The sequence below is a fragment of the Rhinopithecus roxellana genome, chromosome 4 (assembly GCF_007565055.1).
Source record: "Rhinopithecus roxellana isolate Shanxi Qingling chromosome 4, ASM756505v1, whole genome shotgun sequence".
Classification (NCBI taxonomy): domain Eukaryota; kingdom Metazoa; phylum Chordata; class Mammalia; order Primates; family Cercopithecidae; genus Rhinopithecus; species Rhinopithecus roxellana.
This window is the reverse complement of record NC_044552.1, coordinates 97,444,031-97,467,158: the sequence shown is the minus strand read 5'-3', so window position 1 is coordinate 97,467,158 and position 23,128 is coordinate 97,444,031. Positions and strand designations below refer to the sequence as shown.

At 40.4% G+C, this 23,128-nt stretch overlaps 1 protein-coding gene across 6 annotated transcripts in view; it reads right to left on the bottom strand.

The window, feature by feature from the left end:
• Positions 1 to 23,128, bottom strand: part of BACH2 (BTB domain and CNC homolog 2) — a 378,701-nt gene that overhangs the window by 123,007 nt on the left and 232,566 nt on the right. For 2 of the 6 annotated variants that reach the window (XM_030928375.1, XM_030928374.1), the window contains exon 2: positions 11,793 to 11,872. The exons of the other annotated variants lie outside the window; for them this stretch is intronic. In XM_030928375.1, coding sequence (XP_030784235.1) covers positions 11,793 to 11,816 — 24 coding nt within the window. In that variant the 5' untranslated portion in view covers positions 11,817 to 11,872. The remainder of the gene's footprint in view (positions 1 to 11,792; positions 11,873 to 23,128) is intronic. 6 annotated transcript variants of the gene reach the window in all.

Here is a 23,128-nt window from a genome sequence, read left to right as displayed (position 1 = left end):
ACTTTCTGGAGCAGTTTCCATTGCTTGGCTTGTGTACAAGGTGTGTCAGCCTACTTCAGGTGTCTTGGTAACTAAGCACCTTTCTTGGCAAGCATCTTATTGCAGCATGTTGTGCAGGCTGGAACCCATGAGAGTGAGTCCTTCAGGAAAGAAACGACATTAACAGATGTACACAACACGTCTCAAATTAAGAAAGACGGGGCGGGGGGGAAGATCACAAATACAACATCTGTAACACTCCGTACGTGCACCTTGTCATCTCTATTGAAGAAACAGGCAGGCAAGCTTCCACAACTAAGATAAAATAATCTTTGTCATAAATCCGAGATAAGTTGCATTGAATTTGAGGTAGTTAAGCTGTATTTCTCAAAAGTCAAAACCAACTCAGTGGGTTCACCAAATTCTTTTGGTTACTTCAAATATCATACTACCAATACCAAAAAATTCTCAGGCCCATAGGACTATAATCCCATGTAAAAACACTAAAAGGATGGTGATGCAAGAAGTATCCCACTGTGAAAAATTTCTTTTGCATACTTTCTAAAATTAATATTTCTTTCCAAATGCACAGGGTTTTGTCTGTCATTTATTTTGCTTTTTAATCATGAGGCACTAAAAGTTGGCACAGTTTTAAAGATTCCAGCTTCTATGGACTTTTAAAATTTCCATTCATTCCCATAGCCTTACAGGCTTCTCTCCCCTAAAATCCATAAGGATTCTGTTCATATCTGCTCTCCTGCTCCACTGTGATCAAAGATATTCCTCCGTATCTCTATGTAATCCTCAAAACAGGAAATAAAGACCCCAAAACGAAGTCTCAGTATCTCATGTCTTCCCCAGTGTCCCATTCATATCCAAACGAGTGAAAGTTCTGTTTTAGAATGACTGCTGGCTGCCAATGAGAGCTCTGGATACCTTGAAGTGGATGAATGAAAACACACTCAAAGAAGAGCAAAGTTGTGTGGAAACTTGGAAACATGGAAAGATTCAGTCATTTAAGCGTTTAGGAAACATTTAGTGAGTGTCTACCACATGCCAGCCACTTTGCTAAGTGCTGGGTCACAAACACAGGCCTCTGGAGCTCATAATATAGTGGCTAACCAGACAAATGCCATCAAGGACAGATGAGACGCTTCCCAACAATGGCAATGCCTGAACTGAATTCCGAAGGAGGAAACAGAAATTATCTAAGAGAAGGCACAGAGAGAGAATCAGTTAATATTTGTGGATCCCTAACTGCATTTTCCCTTGTAAGCTTGGTACTAGGTACACAAACATGAATATGGTACACCTCCTCCCCCGCAAAAGACAAAAGACACAGTAGCTATTTTGAAATTTCAAAGGAGCTAGCTAGAAGCAGCATCCGATTTTTCTGGGTGACCCTATGGATGGTATCAATACAGAAGGTACTAAGGCAGGAGCACACTGGAGAGTTGATTCCACAGGCTCTTTCAGATGTTTTTTTCCACAGACCTACAGAGACGCTTTTGTAAAAAAGTTCAAGTTTATGAGCATTCAAAAATGAATGCATTAGAGCTATTAGAATTAGGTGTGTGTGTGTTTTTTTCCACTGTAATTACAAGAATAAAGGGAAGGGTGAAGTTAAACCATATTCTTACGCCCAAGCAACTAATTAACAGAGGACTAGCCCAGGCCTTGACCAATTGCCCATGTAATTTCTTTTTTTTTTTTTTTTTTGAGACAGAGTTTTACTCTTGTCACCCAGGCTGGAGTGCAATGGCGTGATCTTGGCTCACTGCAACCTCTGCCTCCGGTTTCAAGTGATTCTCCTGCCTGAGCCTCCTGAGTAGCTGGGATTACAGGCGTTTGCCATCACGCCTGGCTAATTTTTGTATTTTTAGGGGTTTCACCATGTTGGCCAGGCTGGTCTTGAACTCCTGACTTCAGGTGATTCGCCCGCCTTGGCCTTCCAAAGTATTGGGATTACAGGCTTGAGCCACTGTGCCCGGCCTGCCCATGTTATTTCTACAAACCTTTATCCTCTTGGTGCTTTGAGGAAGTTATCAGGGATAGGGGGTCAGAGGTGGGAGGGGCCTATAATGTAACTGTTCTGTGCCATACAGTCAGGTTCCTTTCTGGTTACTGGTGAGAAACCAATGTCAGCTAGAGTTATACTGGCACATCCATGGTCCTGGTAAGGCATTGGAAAGGCTGAGGCAGGCAAATGCTTCTCCACAGATCCCCTACCCCACCTCATTCATTCTCTTGGATGTCAGTGCTCTTCTGCTGACAGAACCTACACTTCATGCCCCATTTCCCCGAATCACTTCTTTCCTCTACTCATACAGTATCCTTGATGAAGCTGAGCACTTTCGAGCGTTCGGAGTTTTTGAAAGCTGTGACTGTCTTACAATCACCCATCCTGACGTTCCTAGGAGTATTTATATTCTGAGGGTGAGTTAAGTTAGTGGATAATTGTGGAAAAGAAAGGCCTTGTCAGTGCCTCCTGTAGAGTCACACCATGAATCCCTGAGGTAAGCGGGGCCTGAGTTCTCTCCAGCATACCCCCAAACCAGAACTTGGGTTGGCACTCCACTTTATTTTCTGAAGTTATGGATCTTAGGGCTGGCAAACACAATCCAAGACAATTGATTCTCAAAGGTCTCAAGTCATCTGGTATCTAAAGGGCTCAGCTAGGGGCTCCCCTGAAAGTCTCTCGGTAAATCTCTCCTTAGTATTAAAGATTTCAAACAAAACCTGAAGCAAACAGAGCACCTGTCTAGACGATAAGAGGCCTGACTCATATTCCATTCTATTACTGACTTGTGACAACTAGAAATTCAGTCATAGCTTACCTGTGGTATATTCCATGAAGTGGGTATAATAACCGAGATTAGTTTCAGGTTTAGGTCTTTCTATTTGTATTTTATTTATTTATTTAGAGACAGGGTCTCACTCTGTTGCACAGACTGGTGTGCAGTGGTGTGATCATAGTTCACTGCAGCCTTGAATTCCTGGGCTCAAGGAATCCTCTTGCCTCAGCCACCTGAGTAGCTAGAACTACAGGTGTGCGTAACCATGTGCAGCTAATTTTTGTGTTTTTCATAGAGACAGGGTCTCACTATATTGCCCAGGCTGGTCTTGAACTCTTGGCCTCAAGCAATCCTCCTCCCTCGGTCTCCCTTGGGCCTAAGCCTTCATGCTGCCATGGCATGTCATCACATGGTATTTCATGCTTGTTCCAACCAGGAACCAGGGCAAAGGAAAGGTCTTTGGTGTCAATGTAATACGAAACTTTGTGCTCATTTGCCATTGTGGCAGTTCCTAGGAAAGATCCTAAGAACTTCTGGGCAAAAGGCTGAAGACATATAATGGTTTCTTGGGAATTGAGGGTTGAGGTAAACATTTCTAAAATGTGCAAAAAAGTTAATTTTGAAAATCTGCTGCTCATTTGTTATAACTTCAGAGTTTCAATTTTAATTATTTTAAAAATTCCCTCTAACAAGCACACTTTCTGAATGACTACTGCCTCATCATTTGGCAGTCAACTCTTGAAACCTTGGCACTCTGAGCAATAATTATGAGTATGTCTTAATGTGCATCCATTGAGTTAGTTTGCCTGGGAAGAAGCTGAAGGATATAGGTTACATTTTTGGCTATAACACTCACTAGCTCTTTAGATTTATAATAGCTCTTGCTTACCTTCAGATGCTTTTTCTGTAAAGAGGGGTAAACAGAACCCAACTTGTAGGGTTCTAGTGAGGACTGTGTTAATGTAAGCAAAATGGGGAACTCAAAAGTTCCTTTTGTTGTTATACAGAGGATCCAGAGTAAGCAAAAAATAGTTGCAGCTATGAGGCCATCTGATGAGAAATTACGAAAAATCAACTCTACATGCACCACCTCAATCTGATCCAATCATTCCATAAACATTTATTGAGTGCTTAGATGCCAAGTTATTATTTTAAGTTTTGTAGACACAGTTACTATATTTAATAGGACAGACAAGGTCCCTACATTCTCAGGTCTTATATTCTAGCTGGGAAAAACAGATAATAAACGTGTGTAAGTAAACAATAAACTATCAAGTAGCGATAAGTGTTATAAAAACAAAATAGGGTGCTATGATAGGAAGTCACTGGGTGACTACGGATGACAGACCTCTCTGAGGTCATGACATTTAAACTGAGATCTCAATGACGTGAAGGAGAGAGCCACAGGAGAGCCTCTGGCAATGAATCTTTGTGTGGTCTGTGGAACCCCTGGGAATCCCGAGACCCTTTCAGAAAGCCAATGAAGTCAATTCTGTTTTCATGGTCATACTAAGATGCTATACGCCTTTTTCATAGTGTTGACATGAGCACTGTTGGTGCAAACGTAATGGTGGGTAAAAATGCTGGCATCTCAGTATGAAACAAAGCAGTGGCACCAAACTATCAGTTCTTCACTACCATATACTCACCATAGAACAGGGTGCCAGTTTCACTTATAAAGGAACTTGATCAAGCAGTAAAAATTATTATTTGTACTAAATCTCAACATATAACATTTTAACACTCTGTGTGACAAAACAAGATGTGCACATAAAGTACTTCTGCTGCATACCAAAGTATGATTGTCATCTCAAGGAAAAGCATTTGTGGGATTAAGTGGCAAGCTGCACAAATCACTCTTTTCAGAGAACACCATTTTTACTTGAAAGAATGACTGACAAATGAAGGTTACTCAGACTTGGGTATTTGGGAGATATTTTCTTGAAATTGAACAAGGTGAGTAAGCTGTCACTTCAAGGAAAACAACTGACAGTATTTGTTGCCAATGATAAAATCTAAGCTTTCAAATAAAAATCAGATTTTTGGAAAACATGTATTTACTACTGTGAGCTTGGCAGCTTCCCCAAATTTGAAAGGCTTTTCTGATAAGACTGATGGTAACATTAATAGGTGACTTTTTTTAAACATTAAGATAGTGTCATCATTTTGAAGATCTGTGTAAGCTGATAAAGCAACATGTTCCAATCACACAAAATCATACTCGGTAAAAGATGTGATGTGCAAGGCAGAGTAATGAATTTTAATATAATGGAGTTTGAAAAGTTCATCGATCTGGCTTTAGATTCCATATTGCAACTAACTTTTAAGAAGTTACCCCTTGCCGAATTTTAATGTAATATCAAAGAAGAACATCCACAATACTTGAAAAACCTATTAAAATAACTCTATCTTTGTCCAAATACGCATATGTGTGAGGCTGAATTTTTTCATATAATGAAACCAAAATGACATATCACAAGATTGAACACTAAAAGAGATATTAGAATTTAAATGTCTTCTAGTATGCTGGACATTAAAGGAATTGGGGAAAATACAAAACAACGCTATTCTTTTCACTTTTGTTTTATCTTGAAAAATATAGTTTTTTCATAAAGATATGTTATTCATGTTAACATGTAGTGGGCTTATTATTGTGATTTTAAAATTAATAGATACTTTAAATGTTTGGTTTTAATTTCTTATAAGGTAAATATAAATAGATAAAACCCAAATAAACGAAAGCTCTTTGGGGTTCTTAGTAATTTTTTTTTTTTTTGGAGACAGAGTCTTGTTCTGTCGCCCAGCCTGGAGTGCAATGGCGTGATCTTGGTTCACTACAACCTCCATCTCCTGGGTTCAGGCAATTCTCTCCTGCCTCAGCCTCCCAAGTAGCTGGGATTACAGATGCCTACTACCATGCCCAGCTAATTTTTGTAGTTTTAGTAGAAATGGGGTTTCACCATGTTGACCAGGCTGGTCTTGAACTCCTGACCTCAGGTGATCTGCCCACTTCAGCCCCCAAAGTGCTGGGATTATAGGCATAAGCCACCATGCCCAGTGGTAATGTTTAAGAGTATAAAGGGGTTCTGAAACCAAAATTTTGAGAACAATTGACCTGAGGCAAATTAAACAATATAATTTTAGTTTATTTAGGTCTTGCATAAGTTCTGTCAGATTTGTTCTGAGGTACTTAAGTTTTTGTTGTTATTATCAATAACTTTTTAAAAATTACTTTTCTGTTACTGGTGCATACAGCAATTAATTTTTATTGATATATATTGTATATTGATCTTATATCCAGCCACTTTGCTAAACTTTCTCACTGGACTTGCTCTTTTACATCAGTCTTACTATTAGTACAGGGTTGGCAAATTATGATCTGTAGACTAGATACAGTCTACCATGTTTTTAAAACAATATTTTATAGGAACAGAGCTATATCCACCCATGTACGTATTATCTATAGCTGCTTTTTCACTACAGTGGCAGAGTTTAGTAGCAGTGAGAGAGACTATATGGCCCACAAAGCCAAAAATATTTACTATATGCCTTTTTACAAAAAAAGGTTACCAAACCCTGTATTATGAACTCCATTCATAGAACTAACTTTTGGCTCTGTTGATACCCTATATAGTATTTAAAATTTCAATTTAATTAATTCTGTTCTCATCTTTATTCATCCTTCCTTTGTCATTCATCTTTTTTTAACCTTCTCAAAGTTAGCTTCTTAATTTTCACTTTTTCCTTTTCCAGTAACAAACCTGCATGTTCAGCACATGTATCCCAGAACTTAAAAGTAAAATTAAAAATAAAAATAAAAAAACATATAAGACTATAAATTTTCCTCCAAGTACAACTTTTACTGTATCCCACAAGTTTTGATACATCATATTTTCATTATCATTCAATTCTAAGTATTTTAAATTTTCCATTATTACATCTTTGATCAAAGAATTATTTTAAAATGTTAAAAAATTTCCACATATAAGGGGAATTTTGGGAGGTTTATGTTTTAGTTACTGAATTCTAATTTAATTGTATTATGATCAGATAATGTGGTCATTATATTGATTCTTGGAAATCTGTTGAGACTTGTTTTAGGGGCGTAGTATAAGGGCAAGTTTTGTAATTCTTCCTTCTGAAGAACACATATATTCTAATTGATGCAAGATTCTATGAACCAAACTATTTAGTTGTACTGCTTCAATTTTATATACCTTTACTAATTATTTGTTATGTGCTTGACCACACTTGGAGAAATGTGAAATTTCTCTATAGTTTTATTAATTTTTGTTTTATGTTTTGATGCTATATAGAAATGTTATACCTTTCCAATGAATTAAAACCTTATTAATATGTAGTGCTCTATCTTGATTAATGTTTTATGTCTTAAAGTCTATCTATCTATCTATCTATCTATCTATCTATCTATCTATCTACCTACCTACCTACCTACCATCTATTTATTTATTTATTTTGGAGAGACAGGGTCTTTCTCTGTAATCCAGGCTGGAGTTCAGTGGGATGATCTTGGCTCACTGCAACCTCCGCCTCCTGGGTTCAAGCAATTCTCATGCCTCAGCCTCCTGAGTTGGGATTACAGGTGCAGGCCAGCATGCCTGGCTAATGTTTTGCATTTTTAGTAGAGACAGGGTTCCGCCATGTTGGCCAGGCTGGTCTCGAACTCCTGGCCTCAAATGATCTGCCTGCCTTGGTCTCCCAAAGTGCTGGGGTTACAGGCATGAGGCACCATACCGAGCCTTTAAAGTCTATTTTGACTGATATCAACAAAGCTACTTTAGCTCCCTTTTGATTGGTATTTGCTCGAATATGTTTTCCATCCCTTTACTTTTGATCTTTCTTTGTCTTTCTGTGTTAAAGGTATATTTTTCTGACCACTGTATAGCTGAATTGGTATTATATTTTTTAAAAAATCTTAATTTTTACTCTATTTTTTAGCCAGAAAGTTTAGGCCATTTACATATATTGTGATTGCTGATATATTTGTATTTGTTTTTATAATATTATTTTCTATTTGTCCTACTTTCCTACGCTTTATGCATTTTTTCTTTCTTTCTTTTTGAACATCAGGCTTAGAAGTTATATACTAGATCTTTTCTTTTAGCAGTTACCCTTGAAATCCAAAATTAGTAGTTTAACCCCTTTAGAACAAAAGGACCTTATAATGCAAACTCTGATTATCTCCTTCCTTATATATAGGGAGTTTTACACAGTATTTTAAACCAGCAATATTTGTTTAGATTTGCCTACATGTTTACCGATTTCTTTGCTTACCATTTCTATTTTTCAGACCTTTTGCTATCTCTTTTCTTCTTTCTGAAGTATATGCTCTTTTTTCTCTTTTAAACAGACAGGGTTGTGCTTTGTCATCCAAGCTGGAGTACAGTGGTGTGATCAGGGCTCACTGCAGTCTTCAACTCCTGTGCTCTAGTGATTCTCCCACTTCAGCCTCCTGAGTAGCTAGGACTATAGGTATACACCACCCATTTGGCTATTTATTTATTCTTGTAGAACCAGGGTCTCACTGTGTTGTGCAGACTGGTCTTACACTGGCCTCAAGCAATCTTCCTGGCTTGACCTCCCAAAATGCTGGGATTACAAGTGTGTGTCACCATACCCAGCCTGAAGTATATTCTTTGAAGTTCCTTCAGTGTAAGTCTGCTGGTGGTAAACCCCCTTAGGTTTTGTATGTCTGAAGAAAATATTTCACTCTCATTTTGAAGGTTATTTTTGCTGAAAACACAATTTAAGTTGAAAATTATTTTCTCTCAGAACTTTGAAAATATTTCACTGTCTCCTGGATTTAGTCATTGCTGTTGAGAAGTCTGCTGTCAGTCTAAGTATTGTGCCTTTGTGGATGTGGGCTGTTTTCCCTATGGCTTCTTTTAAGAGAGCTGTCTTCAGTGATTTACAGTCTTACTACAGTATAAAAAGTCGTGAATGCTTATTTGTCTTTTTAGATACACTGCTTCCTGTATCTCTGGATCAGTATTTCTCATCTTATTGAAAAATTCTGAGCCACAATCTCTTTAAACATTGTCTCATCTCCATTCTGCATATTTTTGTTCCCTTTGACCCTCTAAATAGGCTTGTTAGGCTTGCTTATTCTGTCCTCCAAACTTATTAACCTCTCTTCCTTATAGTTCCATCTCTTTGTCTGTTTGTGCTCCATTGCATGAAACTATTTTAGTTTTATTTTCCAGTTCATTAATTAATCCATTACAAAAAAGCTTATCCACTAAATTTTTTGATAATTACTTTTTTATTACTGAAGGTTTTCTTTAGCTCTTTTTCAAAAGTGCCTGGTGATTGTGATAGACCACTGCTGTTCACCATTTTTGTATTCTATATTTAAGTTAATTTTTCTTTATATAAGGTAGTCTGGTTTCTTCTTATCTGATAATTCAAACATCTAAAGTCCTTGGTGAGGAAGGAGTAATCAATACATTAATGCTACTTTTGCTGATTTTCACTCATGGTGGTTTGTTTCCTTGTTTGATAACCTTTTTTGAAAGCTCAAGATCCTAATCTGTGAAAAAAACTAGAAGCCTAAATTACATTTGCTTTATCTGGAATTTAGTTGTACTACCAACCTGGGCTATTTTATCTCCCTTCTAGAATCCCAGGCTTAAACTGGGGGAGTTGCAGTACAGTCCCCATTTGCACCCCCACATGACCATCACACACAAACACAAGTGATGGGTAAGTCTGCCTTTTCTGGCTTGATTACTGTGGACATATATGCACTTAGCTACTTGGATTTTTTTATTAGATATTTTCATTACCTCCTAGGAGTTCTAAAATGCAACAGAGATACCCCTTGGAGTACAAAGTCTGTTATACTGGCAGAAGAGGAGGTCCTCTTTAAAAGTTTTTAGAAAGTAGGAGAGTCACATCTGATTGTAGATTTTGAAGAGCTTTTTCTAGATTCTCTGTAGGAATGAACTGCAGGGAGGTAGGAATGAAAGCAGAGCCAGGTAGGAGGCTAATGTAATAGTTTAAGCGAGAAACTGAAGCAACATGTCTGAGAGAGGTAGCAGAGGAGACAGAAAGAGGTGAAATGACTTGATATCTGATTGGGCATAAAACAGTAGGAGTTTTTGATAGTTTGGATGTGGAAGGTGAGGTATAGGATCCCTGGTTGAAGGCTGATGGTATCATTTACTGAGATAAGAATAATTGGGAGATAGCCGGGCGCGGTGGCTCAAGCCTGTAATCCCAGCACTTTGGGAGGCTGAGACGGGCGGATCACGAGGTCAGGAGATCGAGACCATCCTAGCTAACACGGTGAAACCCCGTCTCTACTAAAAATACAAAAAAAAAAAAAAAAAAAAAAAACTAGCCGGGCGAGGTGGCGGGCGCCTGTAGTCCCAGCTACTCGGGAGGCTGAGGCAGGAGAATCGCGTAAACCCGGGAGGTGGAGCTTGCAGTGAGCTGAGATCCGGCCACTGCACTCCAGCCCGGGCGACAGAGCAAGACTCCGTCTCAAAAAAAAAAAAAAAAAAGAATAATTGGGAGATGGACAGTTTCCAGTGTTTGTGTAGGTTAGGGCCTGGGTAGAAATTAAGAGTTCTGTTTTGGATATGTTAAGTTTGAAATGATTATCAAACATCCAAGTAGACATGTCAAGTACCCTGTTGCACATATAAAGTGATATTTAGGGAAGAGAGCTGTGCTGAAGATATCAATTGGGGAGTCGTTGCCATAAAGGTTTGGAAGCAGAGGAGATAACAAGTGAGAGGGCAGAGAGAAAACACAGGGACAGCCTGAGCCCCAGGGCACATCAATTCAGAAACTAACAGAGAAGGAGACAGCAGCGGTGACTGAGAAGGAAAAAAAAAAAATCCAAGAGAGGAGCTGTCATGGAGGCTCAGAGAAAAGTGGGTCCCAGGAAGAAGGGAGTGATTGACTGTGCTGGAAGCTATTGAGAAGCTGAGGAAGATGAGGCGACAAGGTGGTAACTGGTAGCTTTGATCTGAACAGTTCTGGTGAAGCAGTGGTGTCAGAGACTTTAATGGAGTGTGTCAAGGATAACAGGAGATGAGTCTAGATAATACCTGTAGACAAGAAGTTCGAAGTGTTTTGTGTGAAAGGGAGCAGTAAAGCGCAGTAGAAGCTAAAGGAGAATGTGACATAAGGAAGTTTTTTCCTGGGGAAATAATAAAGAGTTTTTATGCCAACGGGAAAAATTTAGTGCAAACGGAGAAACTGATCATGCAGGAAAGAAAGGGAAATTTTCAGGGAAAATATTCTTCAAAAGATTAAGCATCCGTAAGTCTTTAAGAGGTGATGTGAAACGTGTGTGGCGTGAGTCATCCACATGACCTACAAGACAGAAGGGCTAGGACACCTATATTACCTAAGGACTTGGGGGCTGAGTAATCTTTATTTGCCAAGTTCTCATGAAGTCTACTCCACCTTACCTTCAAATTTACCCATTTCACAGCAGCTAGAGGTAGAAGCTATAGAACATATCTGATAATTATGGTCTGAAAGTTGTTTGGGTAGTTATAAAAGTACGTGATTAACTCAACATACAGCTAAAGGGGTCTTACAAAATTTCCTAGTTTGGTCTCCATCCACTTTAGGTAACTGAATCCTAAAGGTCTTAGAACGGACACCTCACTATCCCTTGGGAATTACTTCTAGGATGCTGTCACCATGCAATGTGTCTAGCACAAATAGCAATTTTGTGATTAATGGTCATAGGATACAGCTGAACTGTAATTTTCTTCACCCAAAGACCTTTATGTATTAGAAATTCACTTTTTCTTCTCTAAGCCAAACAACCTCTTTCTCTTGATTTTCCTTTACAGATCTTATTTTGTATCATTTGGCTAGTCTTCTTGACTCTTTCCCTTCTCTCCAACTGTTTTATTTTTTTTCCCCTAAAGTGTAGTGACCAGCAATTAACAAACTACTCAAATAAAGTCTGAGTAATCCTGAGAGCAGTGTGGGTATTTCAACACGTCTCCCTTAGACAGATGAAAGGCTGACCTGGCTCTGCCAAGACTTGAACATATTCCAGTTCCTGCTGATCTGGGAAGTCTCTTCCACTTGCGTTTTTCTTCTTTTACCTGGCAATTTGAATAAAATGAAAATACAACCAGATGTATATGGAAAAGAGTTTTCAGTGTACCTGTTCTTTAAAACCAGCTTGAGCTTTATGTAAAAGTCAAAATGTGCACATACCAATTCCTTCTAAAATGTAACAAATATCTAAATATACCAATAAAATGTTTTGTCTCTCAACTGCATATTCCACAAAGTATTTCTTAAAATCCAAAAGCAAGTATTCAGATGAGGTAATTAATTAAGTGAAGTGTTGGGTTTGGAAAGCCTTCTACTATTTTGAGGCTAATGATGGTTGAGAAACTCCTATGGGGGTGTGTGTGTGACAGAGATTCTGCCTGCTAATTACTTCCCAAGAAAAATCTAAGCATCCAACAATCATTCTAATTTTTCCTAAGCAGCATGAAATATCACATCACATTACATTACGTTACGCCAAGTAACAGGATGTTCTTGGGGTAACATGACAAAACAATGCAGCTGGGAAAAACAAACTGAAAGGCCAAGTGATGTGCATACAGTTTTGGGTAGGTAGTGCTATAAAAAGAAAGAAAAAGGTGCACACTGATAATAAGAGGTGACTTACAGGTTTTGATACCCACAGGTGATTTTAGGAAGGCAGCTTTGTTTTAACCATAAGATTTATGCTATAAGCTTTGGCTCTTTTTTTTTCTTTTTCTTTTTTTTTTTTTATTATACTTTAAGTTCTAGGGTACATGTGCATAACGTGCAGGTTTGTTACATATGTATACTTGTGCCATGTTGGTGTGCTGCACCCATCAACTCGTCCGCACCCATCAACTCGTCATTTACATCAGGTATAACTCCCAATGCAATCCCTCCACCTCCCCGTCCCCATGATAGGCCCCGGTGTGTGATGTTCCCCTTTCTGAGTCCAAGTGATCTCACTGTTCAGTTGCCACCTATGAGTGAGAACATGCGGTGTTTGGTTTTCTGTTCTTGCGATAGTTTGCTGAGAATGATGGTTTCCAGCTGCATCTTTTACTTTTATTTGTTTCACTCTGAAAAAGCACTGGAGCCCTTTTGAACTTCAATTTTTTCCTCTGGAAAATGGGAATACTACTACCCACCCTACCTCTTTCATATGTCTGTTGTGAGATTCTAATGCCTGGTATATTTAGGTGTTTTATAAATGTCTAATTGGATACCGATAGATATCTGAACTGGATTTAATATTCTGTATGTCACAGATTCCAGTCTGTACATTTTTCACTTAATGATATTTCAGAAGGAAGGATATATCTTATTGCTGGTGGCTTATATTTTAATTAATTTTTTTTCTTTCTTGGTGGTACATAATATATTTAAACCAATGGCCTCTTAGAAATATACCTAATGTAAATGATGAGTTAATGGGTGCAGCACACCAACATGGCACATGTATACATATGTAACAAACCTGCACGTTGTGCACATGTACCCTAGAACTTAAAGTGTAATAATTTAAAAAAAAGAAATATGGCAAATAAAAGAGTTGGGAAATGGCAAAAGCACTATGCAAATATCAGTTAATTATTCAGAAAACGAGATTTTACCAAAAGTATCCTTTATGCAAGGCATTCAGAAGGAAATGAAAACGAATAAGACTGGGTCCTTAATCTCAAGAGTGCAATGCATGAAATGGATGACTCAGGATAACTCCAATGCCAAGAGAATGTGATATGTGCCATTTGAGTAGCATTCCCAACTTGGTACCCTGTGAATGCAGAAGAGGAAACAACTTTTAGTAGGGTCAACTAGGGAAGCAGCATGGAGGAGGTGGCATCTGGCCCGGCCTTGACAAATGCATAGTATCGTAACAGGCACATATGGGAAGGGGAGATACCCTATGCAGAGAGGACAAGTGAGGCATGGACACAGGATGCACAGTGAATATTCTGAGGAATATGGTCCAGACAAGAAGCAGTCCAGACAAGAAGGAGCGTGGGGACTGTGATGGGTTGCTGTCTCTAGGATATTAGAGGTCTGGGCTCAATTTGGTGAATGCATTAGGCTCCTGAGCAAGGAGCAGCCTGATAAAAGTGGGGCATTAGGAGCATGTGCAGGGGGACTGGTTAAGAAGAGGCTGGAAGCAGGGGCATCCTAAAGCAGGCCTTGTGCAGGCTTGAAAAGTCCAGCTAATGAGTAGGTAGTGGGGGTTGAAAGGAAATGACAAATGGATGGTAGAGCCATAGTTAAATGCTAAAGATCCTTAACAAGAATCCTAGAGAGAAAGCCCATTTCACAACTGGACAGAAAGGATGCACTGAATTGATGTCTGACTGTGTGCTCCTTGAGGATGAGAACTGCATGCTTTGTACATTGTTGTATCCCAGCACCTGGTACATGGTACTTATACAATAACTATTTAATATACTCCCTTCCTCCAAAAATTCTATTTATATTTTTAATTCAATTCAGCAAGCATGTACCTATCACGTGCTCGATGCCAGACACTGGGGTGGGGAAGAATGGGCTGATGTGGTGGACTGTTTTTCAAATGGCTACAATAATTCCTTCCTTACAGAGTCTTGGGCAGCTCCTCCAAAACTGACTCGGGGCTTAGCCATAGGACTTGCTTTTATCAAAGGCATAACAGAAAATATGAGGTAAGCAGAAACTTAAAAAAAAAAAAAAACAGTCTGCACATTGATAAAGTAATGCGTTCCAGTCCAGACAGGTTTAATATGAAATCCTTGAGGCATGTCCAGCAGGCAGTTTGGTATAAAGCAGTAGGTCCTGCTGCTTTTTTTTTTTTTTTTTTTTTTTTTTTTTGGACTCCTGAGGCCACCATATAAAGAATTCCAGGCTAGCTTGCTGGAGGATGAGAGAGCATGTGGAACAGAGATGAGTCATCTCAGGTGAGGCCTCCCCAGACCAACCATCCTAGAATGGGGCGGGGGTAACAACCTTTTTCTTAAAGGACCAGCAGTAAATGCTGTAGGCTTGTGGGCCATATGATCATACCCATTCCAACTACTCAGCTCTGCTGTTGTAGTGCGGAAGCAGCCATAGATGATATGGGAGTGGCTGTATTCCAATAAAACCCTATTTACAAAAACAGGTGGCAGGCCTGTGGGCTACGGTTTGCCTACCTCTACTGCAGATTATTCAGCCCCAGTCTGAGCCAGTCCAAACCAGAAGAACTGCCCAGCCAATTCACAGAATCGTGAGAAATAATAAATGTTTGTGGTTTTCAAGCCACTAAATTTGGAAGTGTTGTTACACAGCTAATGCTAACTGATGAAGCAGGTATAAAACACATAAAGCATACACCTTGTTTGAAGGCACTTAAAATCCACTTGTGGAAGCAGGACATGTGTGGGAAACATTTAAATAACCATAGAAGGCAGTATGTGATTAAATGTCAAAATGAATGTTGCAGGAGAATTAGAATCATAAGGATTTATAAAAGGGAAAAATTAGTTTGGGGACACAAAAAACTTGGGCAGCATCATAAAGAATGGGTAGAATATGACAGTTCCCTAAACATTCCTGTTTCTTTTTCACTATCTTTCTTTATGCTGCCTACTTTCATGTCTACGTACCCCAGTAAACTGGGTGCCTTCTGAGGGCAGGTCTTATTTTCTATTTTCTAGGTTCCCAGAGTCCAGTGCAGTGCTTGGTTCACAGCCAGGCTCAACATATACTTACTAAAGAAACCAATAAGCCCACAGCTGGAGAGGAGAAAGAGCATGTCTGTGGAAAAATCAAACCTAATGATCAAAGAACACTGCACAGGAATTCGTGTGGTGCATTCGAGAGAGGCGACCAGTGGCTCAGGGAGAGGAATGAGATTGGGGTAAGCAGAAGCTATAGCTGGCCAAGTGACTCTGGGTCATGGGTTGGGGGTGATGAGGCAAAGTGAAGGACCCTGACTTTCAGGGAGTTAAAGCCATATGTTACTGGAATATGTCACCTAGTTGACATTTATGAAGATGAGTTTGGTGGCAGAGGGTAGGGTGGATTCTAGGCAAGGAGAATAGTTAGGACAATTTAATAATCCAGGAACAAGAGAGCAGACTAGCCTAGGAGATGGTGGGAATACCAAGGTGTCAGGTCCTGATAAACACCAAATAGAGCTGAGCCTGTGCTTCAGCATAAACGACAGAAGAAAATAGAGACATCTCAGGCATTCCTTCATGCCACATTTACTGGGTACAAGGTATTATTAAGTCATGTGTTCTCAGCCCATGAGGACACTCAACAGAACCAGGTTACATTTGGAACCAAGATACATAAGGTCAAGGACCCCACTTTACTCATGGAGAAACACAAGACAACCAGGAACTGTGAGTGAGGCAGCTGCTAGAGTGGGCAGGGTACAAGCTTTGCAGTGACATACACAGCCTTACAGCCTAGCTCCATTCTTATTAGCTGTGTGATGTTGGACAGACCACGAACACCACTGATAATGGTATTCACCTTGCAGGCTGGTTGAGAATTATAGAAAGGGTGGGTGATGTACATAGCAGTCCCTGAATAGAGCAGGCACTCGTATGATTCACAATTACAATAAAAGCAACATGTAATAGGGAACACATGAATGGTATAATTTGAGTGTTGTAATAGGGCAGAGAAAGAAAAATAACTTTTGGCTGGGACAGTCACTTTGGATTTGAGTGAGAATACCAGGTGGTCTGGTGGCAAAAAATGAGGACGATTTTGACAAGTAGGGGAAAGGGGAAGGTCGTTCCAGGAAAAGAAAACGTTCTGTGGAAGGGAACAGAGATGAAAGACGTAGCCGCTCTTGTGGAGTGTGGTGGAATTTAGGTTGGCTGTTGCAAGGTGGAAGGTGAGGCTGGGAACCAGGCTAGGGTCAGACAGCAGAGTGGCTTGAATGCCAGGGAGAGGAGCTGGGATGTTACGCAGTAAGTAGTGAGGTGCTGCTGAAGGATCCTGAGTGGGTCAGTGACGCCATCAAACCCCAGGTGGCACTGCGAGTGTTGTGGAGGCAGGAGACACTCATGCAAGGAGGGCACAAACAAGGTCAGGCATGCCCCTTCCAGGGAGTGGCCAGAGCCATGGCAGGAGAGGGCATGTGAGAGAGGATGCAGAGGACGAACTGGCCACATTGGGGAACAGTGAAGGTGGGGAGGGAGAGGGTGGAGCTGAAGTTCACTATGAAATGAGAACATAGACTGACTGGTTGACTCATTGGTTCATTCAGTTAAGCTGCCATTGAGCTTTGTTTGTTACGTGTTCAACACTTCCAAATGGTGGTAATCGGCTGTGCACAAGACATGGTTGCTTCTCCCCAGGCCAGGGGGTGTCACCAGACACACACGTTCTTTCAATGGAGGGAGATAATAGACTATGCATGCAGTGTGGTCACAGTGTATTTATCATTGTAGCTAATCCCCAGAGTATACCACAGGACTTGACATATACTAGATGCTCAATAAATGTTTATTGAACTTATTCATTCACTCAACAAATATTTATTAAGCACCCAATCCATTTTGGGCGTAGTTCTAAGCACTGGGGATACATCAATGACTATAACAAATATTTCTGAGGTTCCTTGAGATCTCTGTGCATTCAGTTTACACCCAAAGCATAAACAAAATCACTGTACTTATTCTAATTGTGTTGTAAAACTAAAGTCAGCATTTCTTGGTATTCAAGAAATGCTTGGTATTTTTTTCCTCCAGAGTTAAAAGACACTTATTTGGAAAAGTATCAAACATCCCATTTGGAAAGTTCAGAACTTTAAAAAAATTGTGGAATTAATTTTGAGATTGAAATTAAACATGACATGGTATAGAATATATTTACTCAAGCAACCATTTAGGAAGACCTAACTTGTAAGCTCATCTCAGGCACCACTGAGTATAGCAGTGATGAATCAGGAAGTCCCTGTCCTCAAAGATCCTATGACATAATAATAAGGATAAAATAAAGACAAACACATTGCACGGTAACACAATGCTAGGATGCCCAAATATGTCTTGCTTTTTCTTTTCTCCTTGTCCTGCTTAAGAGGCTAGTTAGCCTTTACCAGGTATGCCCTTACTCTCTGCTTTACCTAGCCAATAAACTGGCACCTGTCACTTGCTGTCTACATCACAGCTGTTTGTGAATGTCTTAGGTCCTTTGCTAGATGGTGAACTCTGAGGGTGGGGTCTGCCTTTATTCAACTCTGCAGAGGCAGTGTGGGGGATACTAAAGATAGGAACAAAGTATTGTGGAAACTCAGAGGAGTGAAACTTGAAACTCAAGTATCTTTGCATTGGTTTATGAAAAAAGAGCAAATGTAAATGTTTACTTGTGTGCAAGACAAAGGTCCAGATCATTTTCTGGTGAAAAGAAGAAAACCGCTTCTTTTTTAAAAGATGTTACAAGTTTCCTTTAAACAGAGTTTGGCAGCTGACGAAACCATGGACAGCAAATGACCTTGAGTGTTATGTGAGATTTTAGAAACAAATAAATGTACTGTGAAAAATAAAGCTAATGTCTTTATATTTTACAATAAAAGTCCTTACATAGCACCTTGGTTTTCAAAGTGCTTTTGCATATGTCTCTTCTCATGTGAATGTCAGGACAATGGCGGGGTGTACACAAGGTAAGCACTTCTCTTCCTGTACCTCCCATGGAGACGCTGAGGCCCAGGGCTGCTGGTGAGTCACGAGCTGACCCAAGAGGCAAGAGCCACGCTCTTTCCCATAGTCAGTGGCTCCCAGAGAAACACCATGCTCCATAAGAGGTGGGGAGAAACAGTTTTGTTGTTGTTGTTATTGTCGTTTGTTTCCTTGGAAAGGAAGAAATTTAGCTTTCTGACCTAAAAATTAGAAATGACTGGAGTGGTAAAGTTATTCTGCTAAGTAAAAAACAACATAGCTAAGTGGGAGAAAAACCAGAAGAAATTCAACATGTTCTAAGGGATGCACCTGGAGAGTGTGTGGCTTCCGTTCTGACTTTTATATGGATGAGGATAATTAGCATTGCTTTCCTGTAAACTGTATTCAAATTTCCTGTCATCATTAAATCATACTTACAGCATGTACCAGTTTACACCCCGGCACTAAGTAAAATACAATTTCCTTTCTTCCTTTGATTATTTTTCCTTCCTTCCTTCTTTCCTTCCCTCTGTCTTTCTGCTTTTGCTGTTACTCACACATTTACTGAACTAGATCTCATGAGGATTCCTGGGCATCCACAGATGAATGAGCCACAGTTCCTGATGCTCGAGTCACAGACTAGGATGGGAGGAAGCCTGAAGGCGGGATCCTATCACTCACTTCAGTGTGTGCCCCACAGTCCGCTGCTGGGTCTGAGACAAGGACTTGGTTCCTGAACACTGAGTGGATGGATGGAAGGATGGATGAGATGCCTGTATCCAGATGGCAGTGTTCCAATTTCTGACTCAGTAAAACAGCTGAAATTTCCCCTCCCCTTCCCGTTGCTTTTTCTGTTTCAGCAACCCCCTTTCAATGAGAGAGGATGTGAACAAGAGAATCAAATTGGCATTCTGAAGCTCTTTATTTAAAGGCACGTATTTAGCAATTTGCTATGTCTGAGTTAATATATGGGTTAAGTTCCCTGTGAATGACACTCTCCTAACTTTAGCAACGTCATAAAGACAATCAGTTGCTGTGTGTCTGGCAAGTTAATGACTACAAGCCCAAGGGATGCAAGAATGGGAAAATGTTAACGTAAAAAAAAAAGACTTTAAGCAAATGCAGAGGAAAATGGAAAAGGACTCACCACTCCCTCCCCAAAATGCTGGATATAACATCTTGTTTTGAACAAAAAAGTTACTGAGAATATTATTTTAAACTTTGTGCTCATTAGAACAATCCTTTACAGAATGCAGGCAAGGCGGCGATTAGGGAAATTAGCGGGAGATAAGGAAGAAAAGAGTATTAGGAAAAGATGGAAGCAGAAGAGGAAGGAAGAAGAAAAAGCAGAGAAGAAGGCTCCATGTTAAGGTGACAGGGAAGCAGGAGAGGAATGTGAGCATGAGGTCAGGTATGTGGGCAGGTGAAAGAGAACCTTCCGAGAACCTGACTGGCAGAGGTGGGTGAGAAACGACACTCCTCTCCTATCTTCCTCAGCTCCAGAGGGTGGAGGCTGACAACACGATCATCTACTCTGTGGCAGGTACTCTGCTGGGGACTTTTATATATAACATTTTATTTACTCATCCAGTTCAAAGCCACCTGCAAGGAAGGAAATTATGTCCATTGTACTGGTGACAAAACTGAGTTTAGAGGTTATCGGTCGAGGAGCAGGGGCTCTGGACAAGCAACCACCTACAGACAGCACATTGCCATCCACAAAGGACTCCTTCATCTTCCTTAAACCTCAGGCAATTCTGTGAAGTGAACAATATCATTTCCATTTTGCATGGCAAGAAATGCAGGCTTTGAGGGAGCCACTCGCACAGCTAGCAAGAGACCAGGAAGCACACGGACTGGGACTTGATCCAATGCTCCTTCTGTTTCACTGAACAGCCTCCTTGAGGAAGTAGCTGGCTCCCTTCTTTTCACCCCATCCCCAGCTTTATCCTGTAGCCTGTGGCCAGATGACTACTGAGTACCAGGCCAAGCAGACCCAGCATGGTGGTTGCAGTTGATGTCCCAAGATCATCCTGACTATGATTCAGCATGGAGTGAGGACTCTGATTCTTTAAAATACTAGGGTTATCTGGTTTGTGCTCCTGCACAGTGCAGCAGTCTTGTCTACATCAGCCCCCCGCAAACATGGCCCAAAAAGACAATGACTCTCATTCTAGTAACAGGGGGTTCACTGTTACTAAATGAAGCCACAGGTTCCACTGTGGGTTAGCTGTATCTGGATTTTGAGCCCAAATCTCTTTCTCTATAATTTCTTTTAGTTCTGCGTTTTCTAGAATAACAAATGTCTTTCAGATATCTAAATGCAGTTTTTGTGTCTTTCCTTGTTTTTCTCTTCTCCAGGTTAACCTTTCTCTGTTCCTTCAACCACTGGTTACAAGACAGTGTCTGACACCCTCTCCATTCCTGATGCTGTGTTCACAGAGCACTCAAGTTTGTTTATTTTCCTTTTCTTTCCTTTGTTTTTTTTTGGGGGGGGAGTCAGAGTCTTGCTCTGTCACCCACGCTGAAGTGCAATGGCATGATCATAGCTCACTGCAGCCTCCAACTCCTGGTCTCAAGCAATCCCACTGCCTTGGCCTCCCAAAGCACTGGAATTGCAGGCATGACCCACAACGTCCAGTTTATGTTCCTTTTCAAATGTACTGGTATAATACTCCTAATGTGATCTAAGTACTGCAGAGTCTAATGAAATCATGACTCTTCCTTCTGTGGGCATGAGACCTCTTTTGTCACGGTTAGGATAATGTTAACTTTTTCAGTAGCTACTTTGTGGAGGAGAAAGCTAAGTCACCAAGGTCTCGCAGTACAGCATAATAAATTCTGCGAAGGAGGCAGCCAGTGGGCTATGGCATCACAGAGAAGGGGCATCAAATTTTGCCGGAAAGGAGCAAAGAAGCCTTCTTGGAGATGACACTTGAAGAACAACTCAAAGTGAGAGTAAACCAGGTGGAGAGAGTAGAAGGTCTTTCCAGGCGGATGGAAAAGATTTTGCAAAGATGAGCAGGTGAGAGAGAACATGGCAGTACAGCCCTTTCTTCCCCATTGTTTTTCTTTTCAATTCCTTTCTTCAGCCTTTCTCTGACTTAGCTTCACTTTTGGATGTTCTTTTCAGTTAAGGCTTGGGAAGACCCTTGCATAACACAGGGGTTGGGGCACCGATCCCCCACGCAGTCGAAAAGCTAGGTATCACTTTTGACTCTTCCAAAACTTAACTAATAGCCAGCTGTTGGCTGGAAGCCTCAGTGATGACATAAATAGCCCATTAACACATATTTTGTATGTTATATGTATTATATAGCTACAATAAAGTAAGCTGGAAAAAACAAAATGTTATGAAGAAAATCATAAGAGAAAGTACATTTACTAAGTGAAAGTGGATCATCATAAAGGGCTTCATCCCCAGTGCATTCACATTGAGCAGACTGAGGAGGAGGAGGAAGAGGGGTTGGTCTTGCTGTCTCGGGGTGGCAGAGGCAGAAGAGGTGGAGGAGGTGGAAGGGAGGCAGAAGAGGCAGGTACACCCAGTGTAACTTTTATTGAGAAAAAATCCACGTATAAGTGGACCCACGCACTTCAAACCTGTGTTGTTTAAGGGTTAATTGTACTATGTTCTCCTGTTTTAAGAAGCATCTGTTGCATGCAGTTGAAGGTTCTTCAACTTGTTTACTGTATAAGTATTAAGTGAGCATTAAATAGCCAAAGCACTGGCGGTGTTACTGTAATAAGTAGTTTTGGGGCCTGTTCTCTGTTTTGGAGGCTGCACCTCTACTTGAGTGAACTATTTGATTAGGGTAGAAAAGCAAATGGTACCCTAAGTATCAAAAGATAGCCAAAGGTCACTCAGGGCCATGAGCTGGACCACAGTGCTCCAGGGTCTTTGCCCCGTTATGAGCTGACCTGTTTTTCTCTTCAATGCCTCTGGCCAGCAGTGTTGAAATGAGACATTTTAGGATTTCCAAACTGTTTCTAAGACTGTTAGTCACAAACTCTTATCAAGCAGTTTTCTCCGGTTAGATAGCAGACAGGCTCAGAGCCTCACCTTTGCAGGTCAAAGCTCGAGAAACCCTCCACATGATAATTCACATATCTGTTATGTCTTTTACCTGTCCCTTCTCTGCCTTTAGCTTCTCAGTCATCCAACCCCGCCTCTGCGAAAAGTGCACGATGACTCAAGGTTTTTCTTAGACCTCTGACAGGTGAACAAAGAAAAACACCTTTCACAAATCCATCTTATCAAAGGATAGAAGAAGAGAGAACAGAGCCTTTAGTAAAGAACCCTAAACATCCCACCAGAAAGTCCCAAACAACCCTGAAAAGTGAGAATAAAACTACCAAAAGCTGACAGAGGGTAACAAGCATTATTTCCAACCCACACTTGTCCTTCTAAAAAAAACCAACCCGCTACTGAAAAAACCCCTGAAATGTATGAAATCTAACATCGTTAACATATTTCCTGTCCTCACATAGCTTATAAAAATGTTTCTGAGCTTTTCCCTGGCTCATTTACAACGATGAGAAGGAGCAAAAAGGAAATGCAACAGATGGTACTGAGGGAGGAGGTACTACCATCCTCGCTTGCAGTCATCCATCTTCACAGTAAGTCATCCCTGCTTGGGCGAGGTTTCAAACGTTTTTCAGATGTACCAATGGCGTATTCTTGCTCAAGAACAATGAAGATGA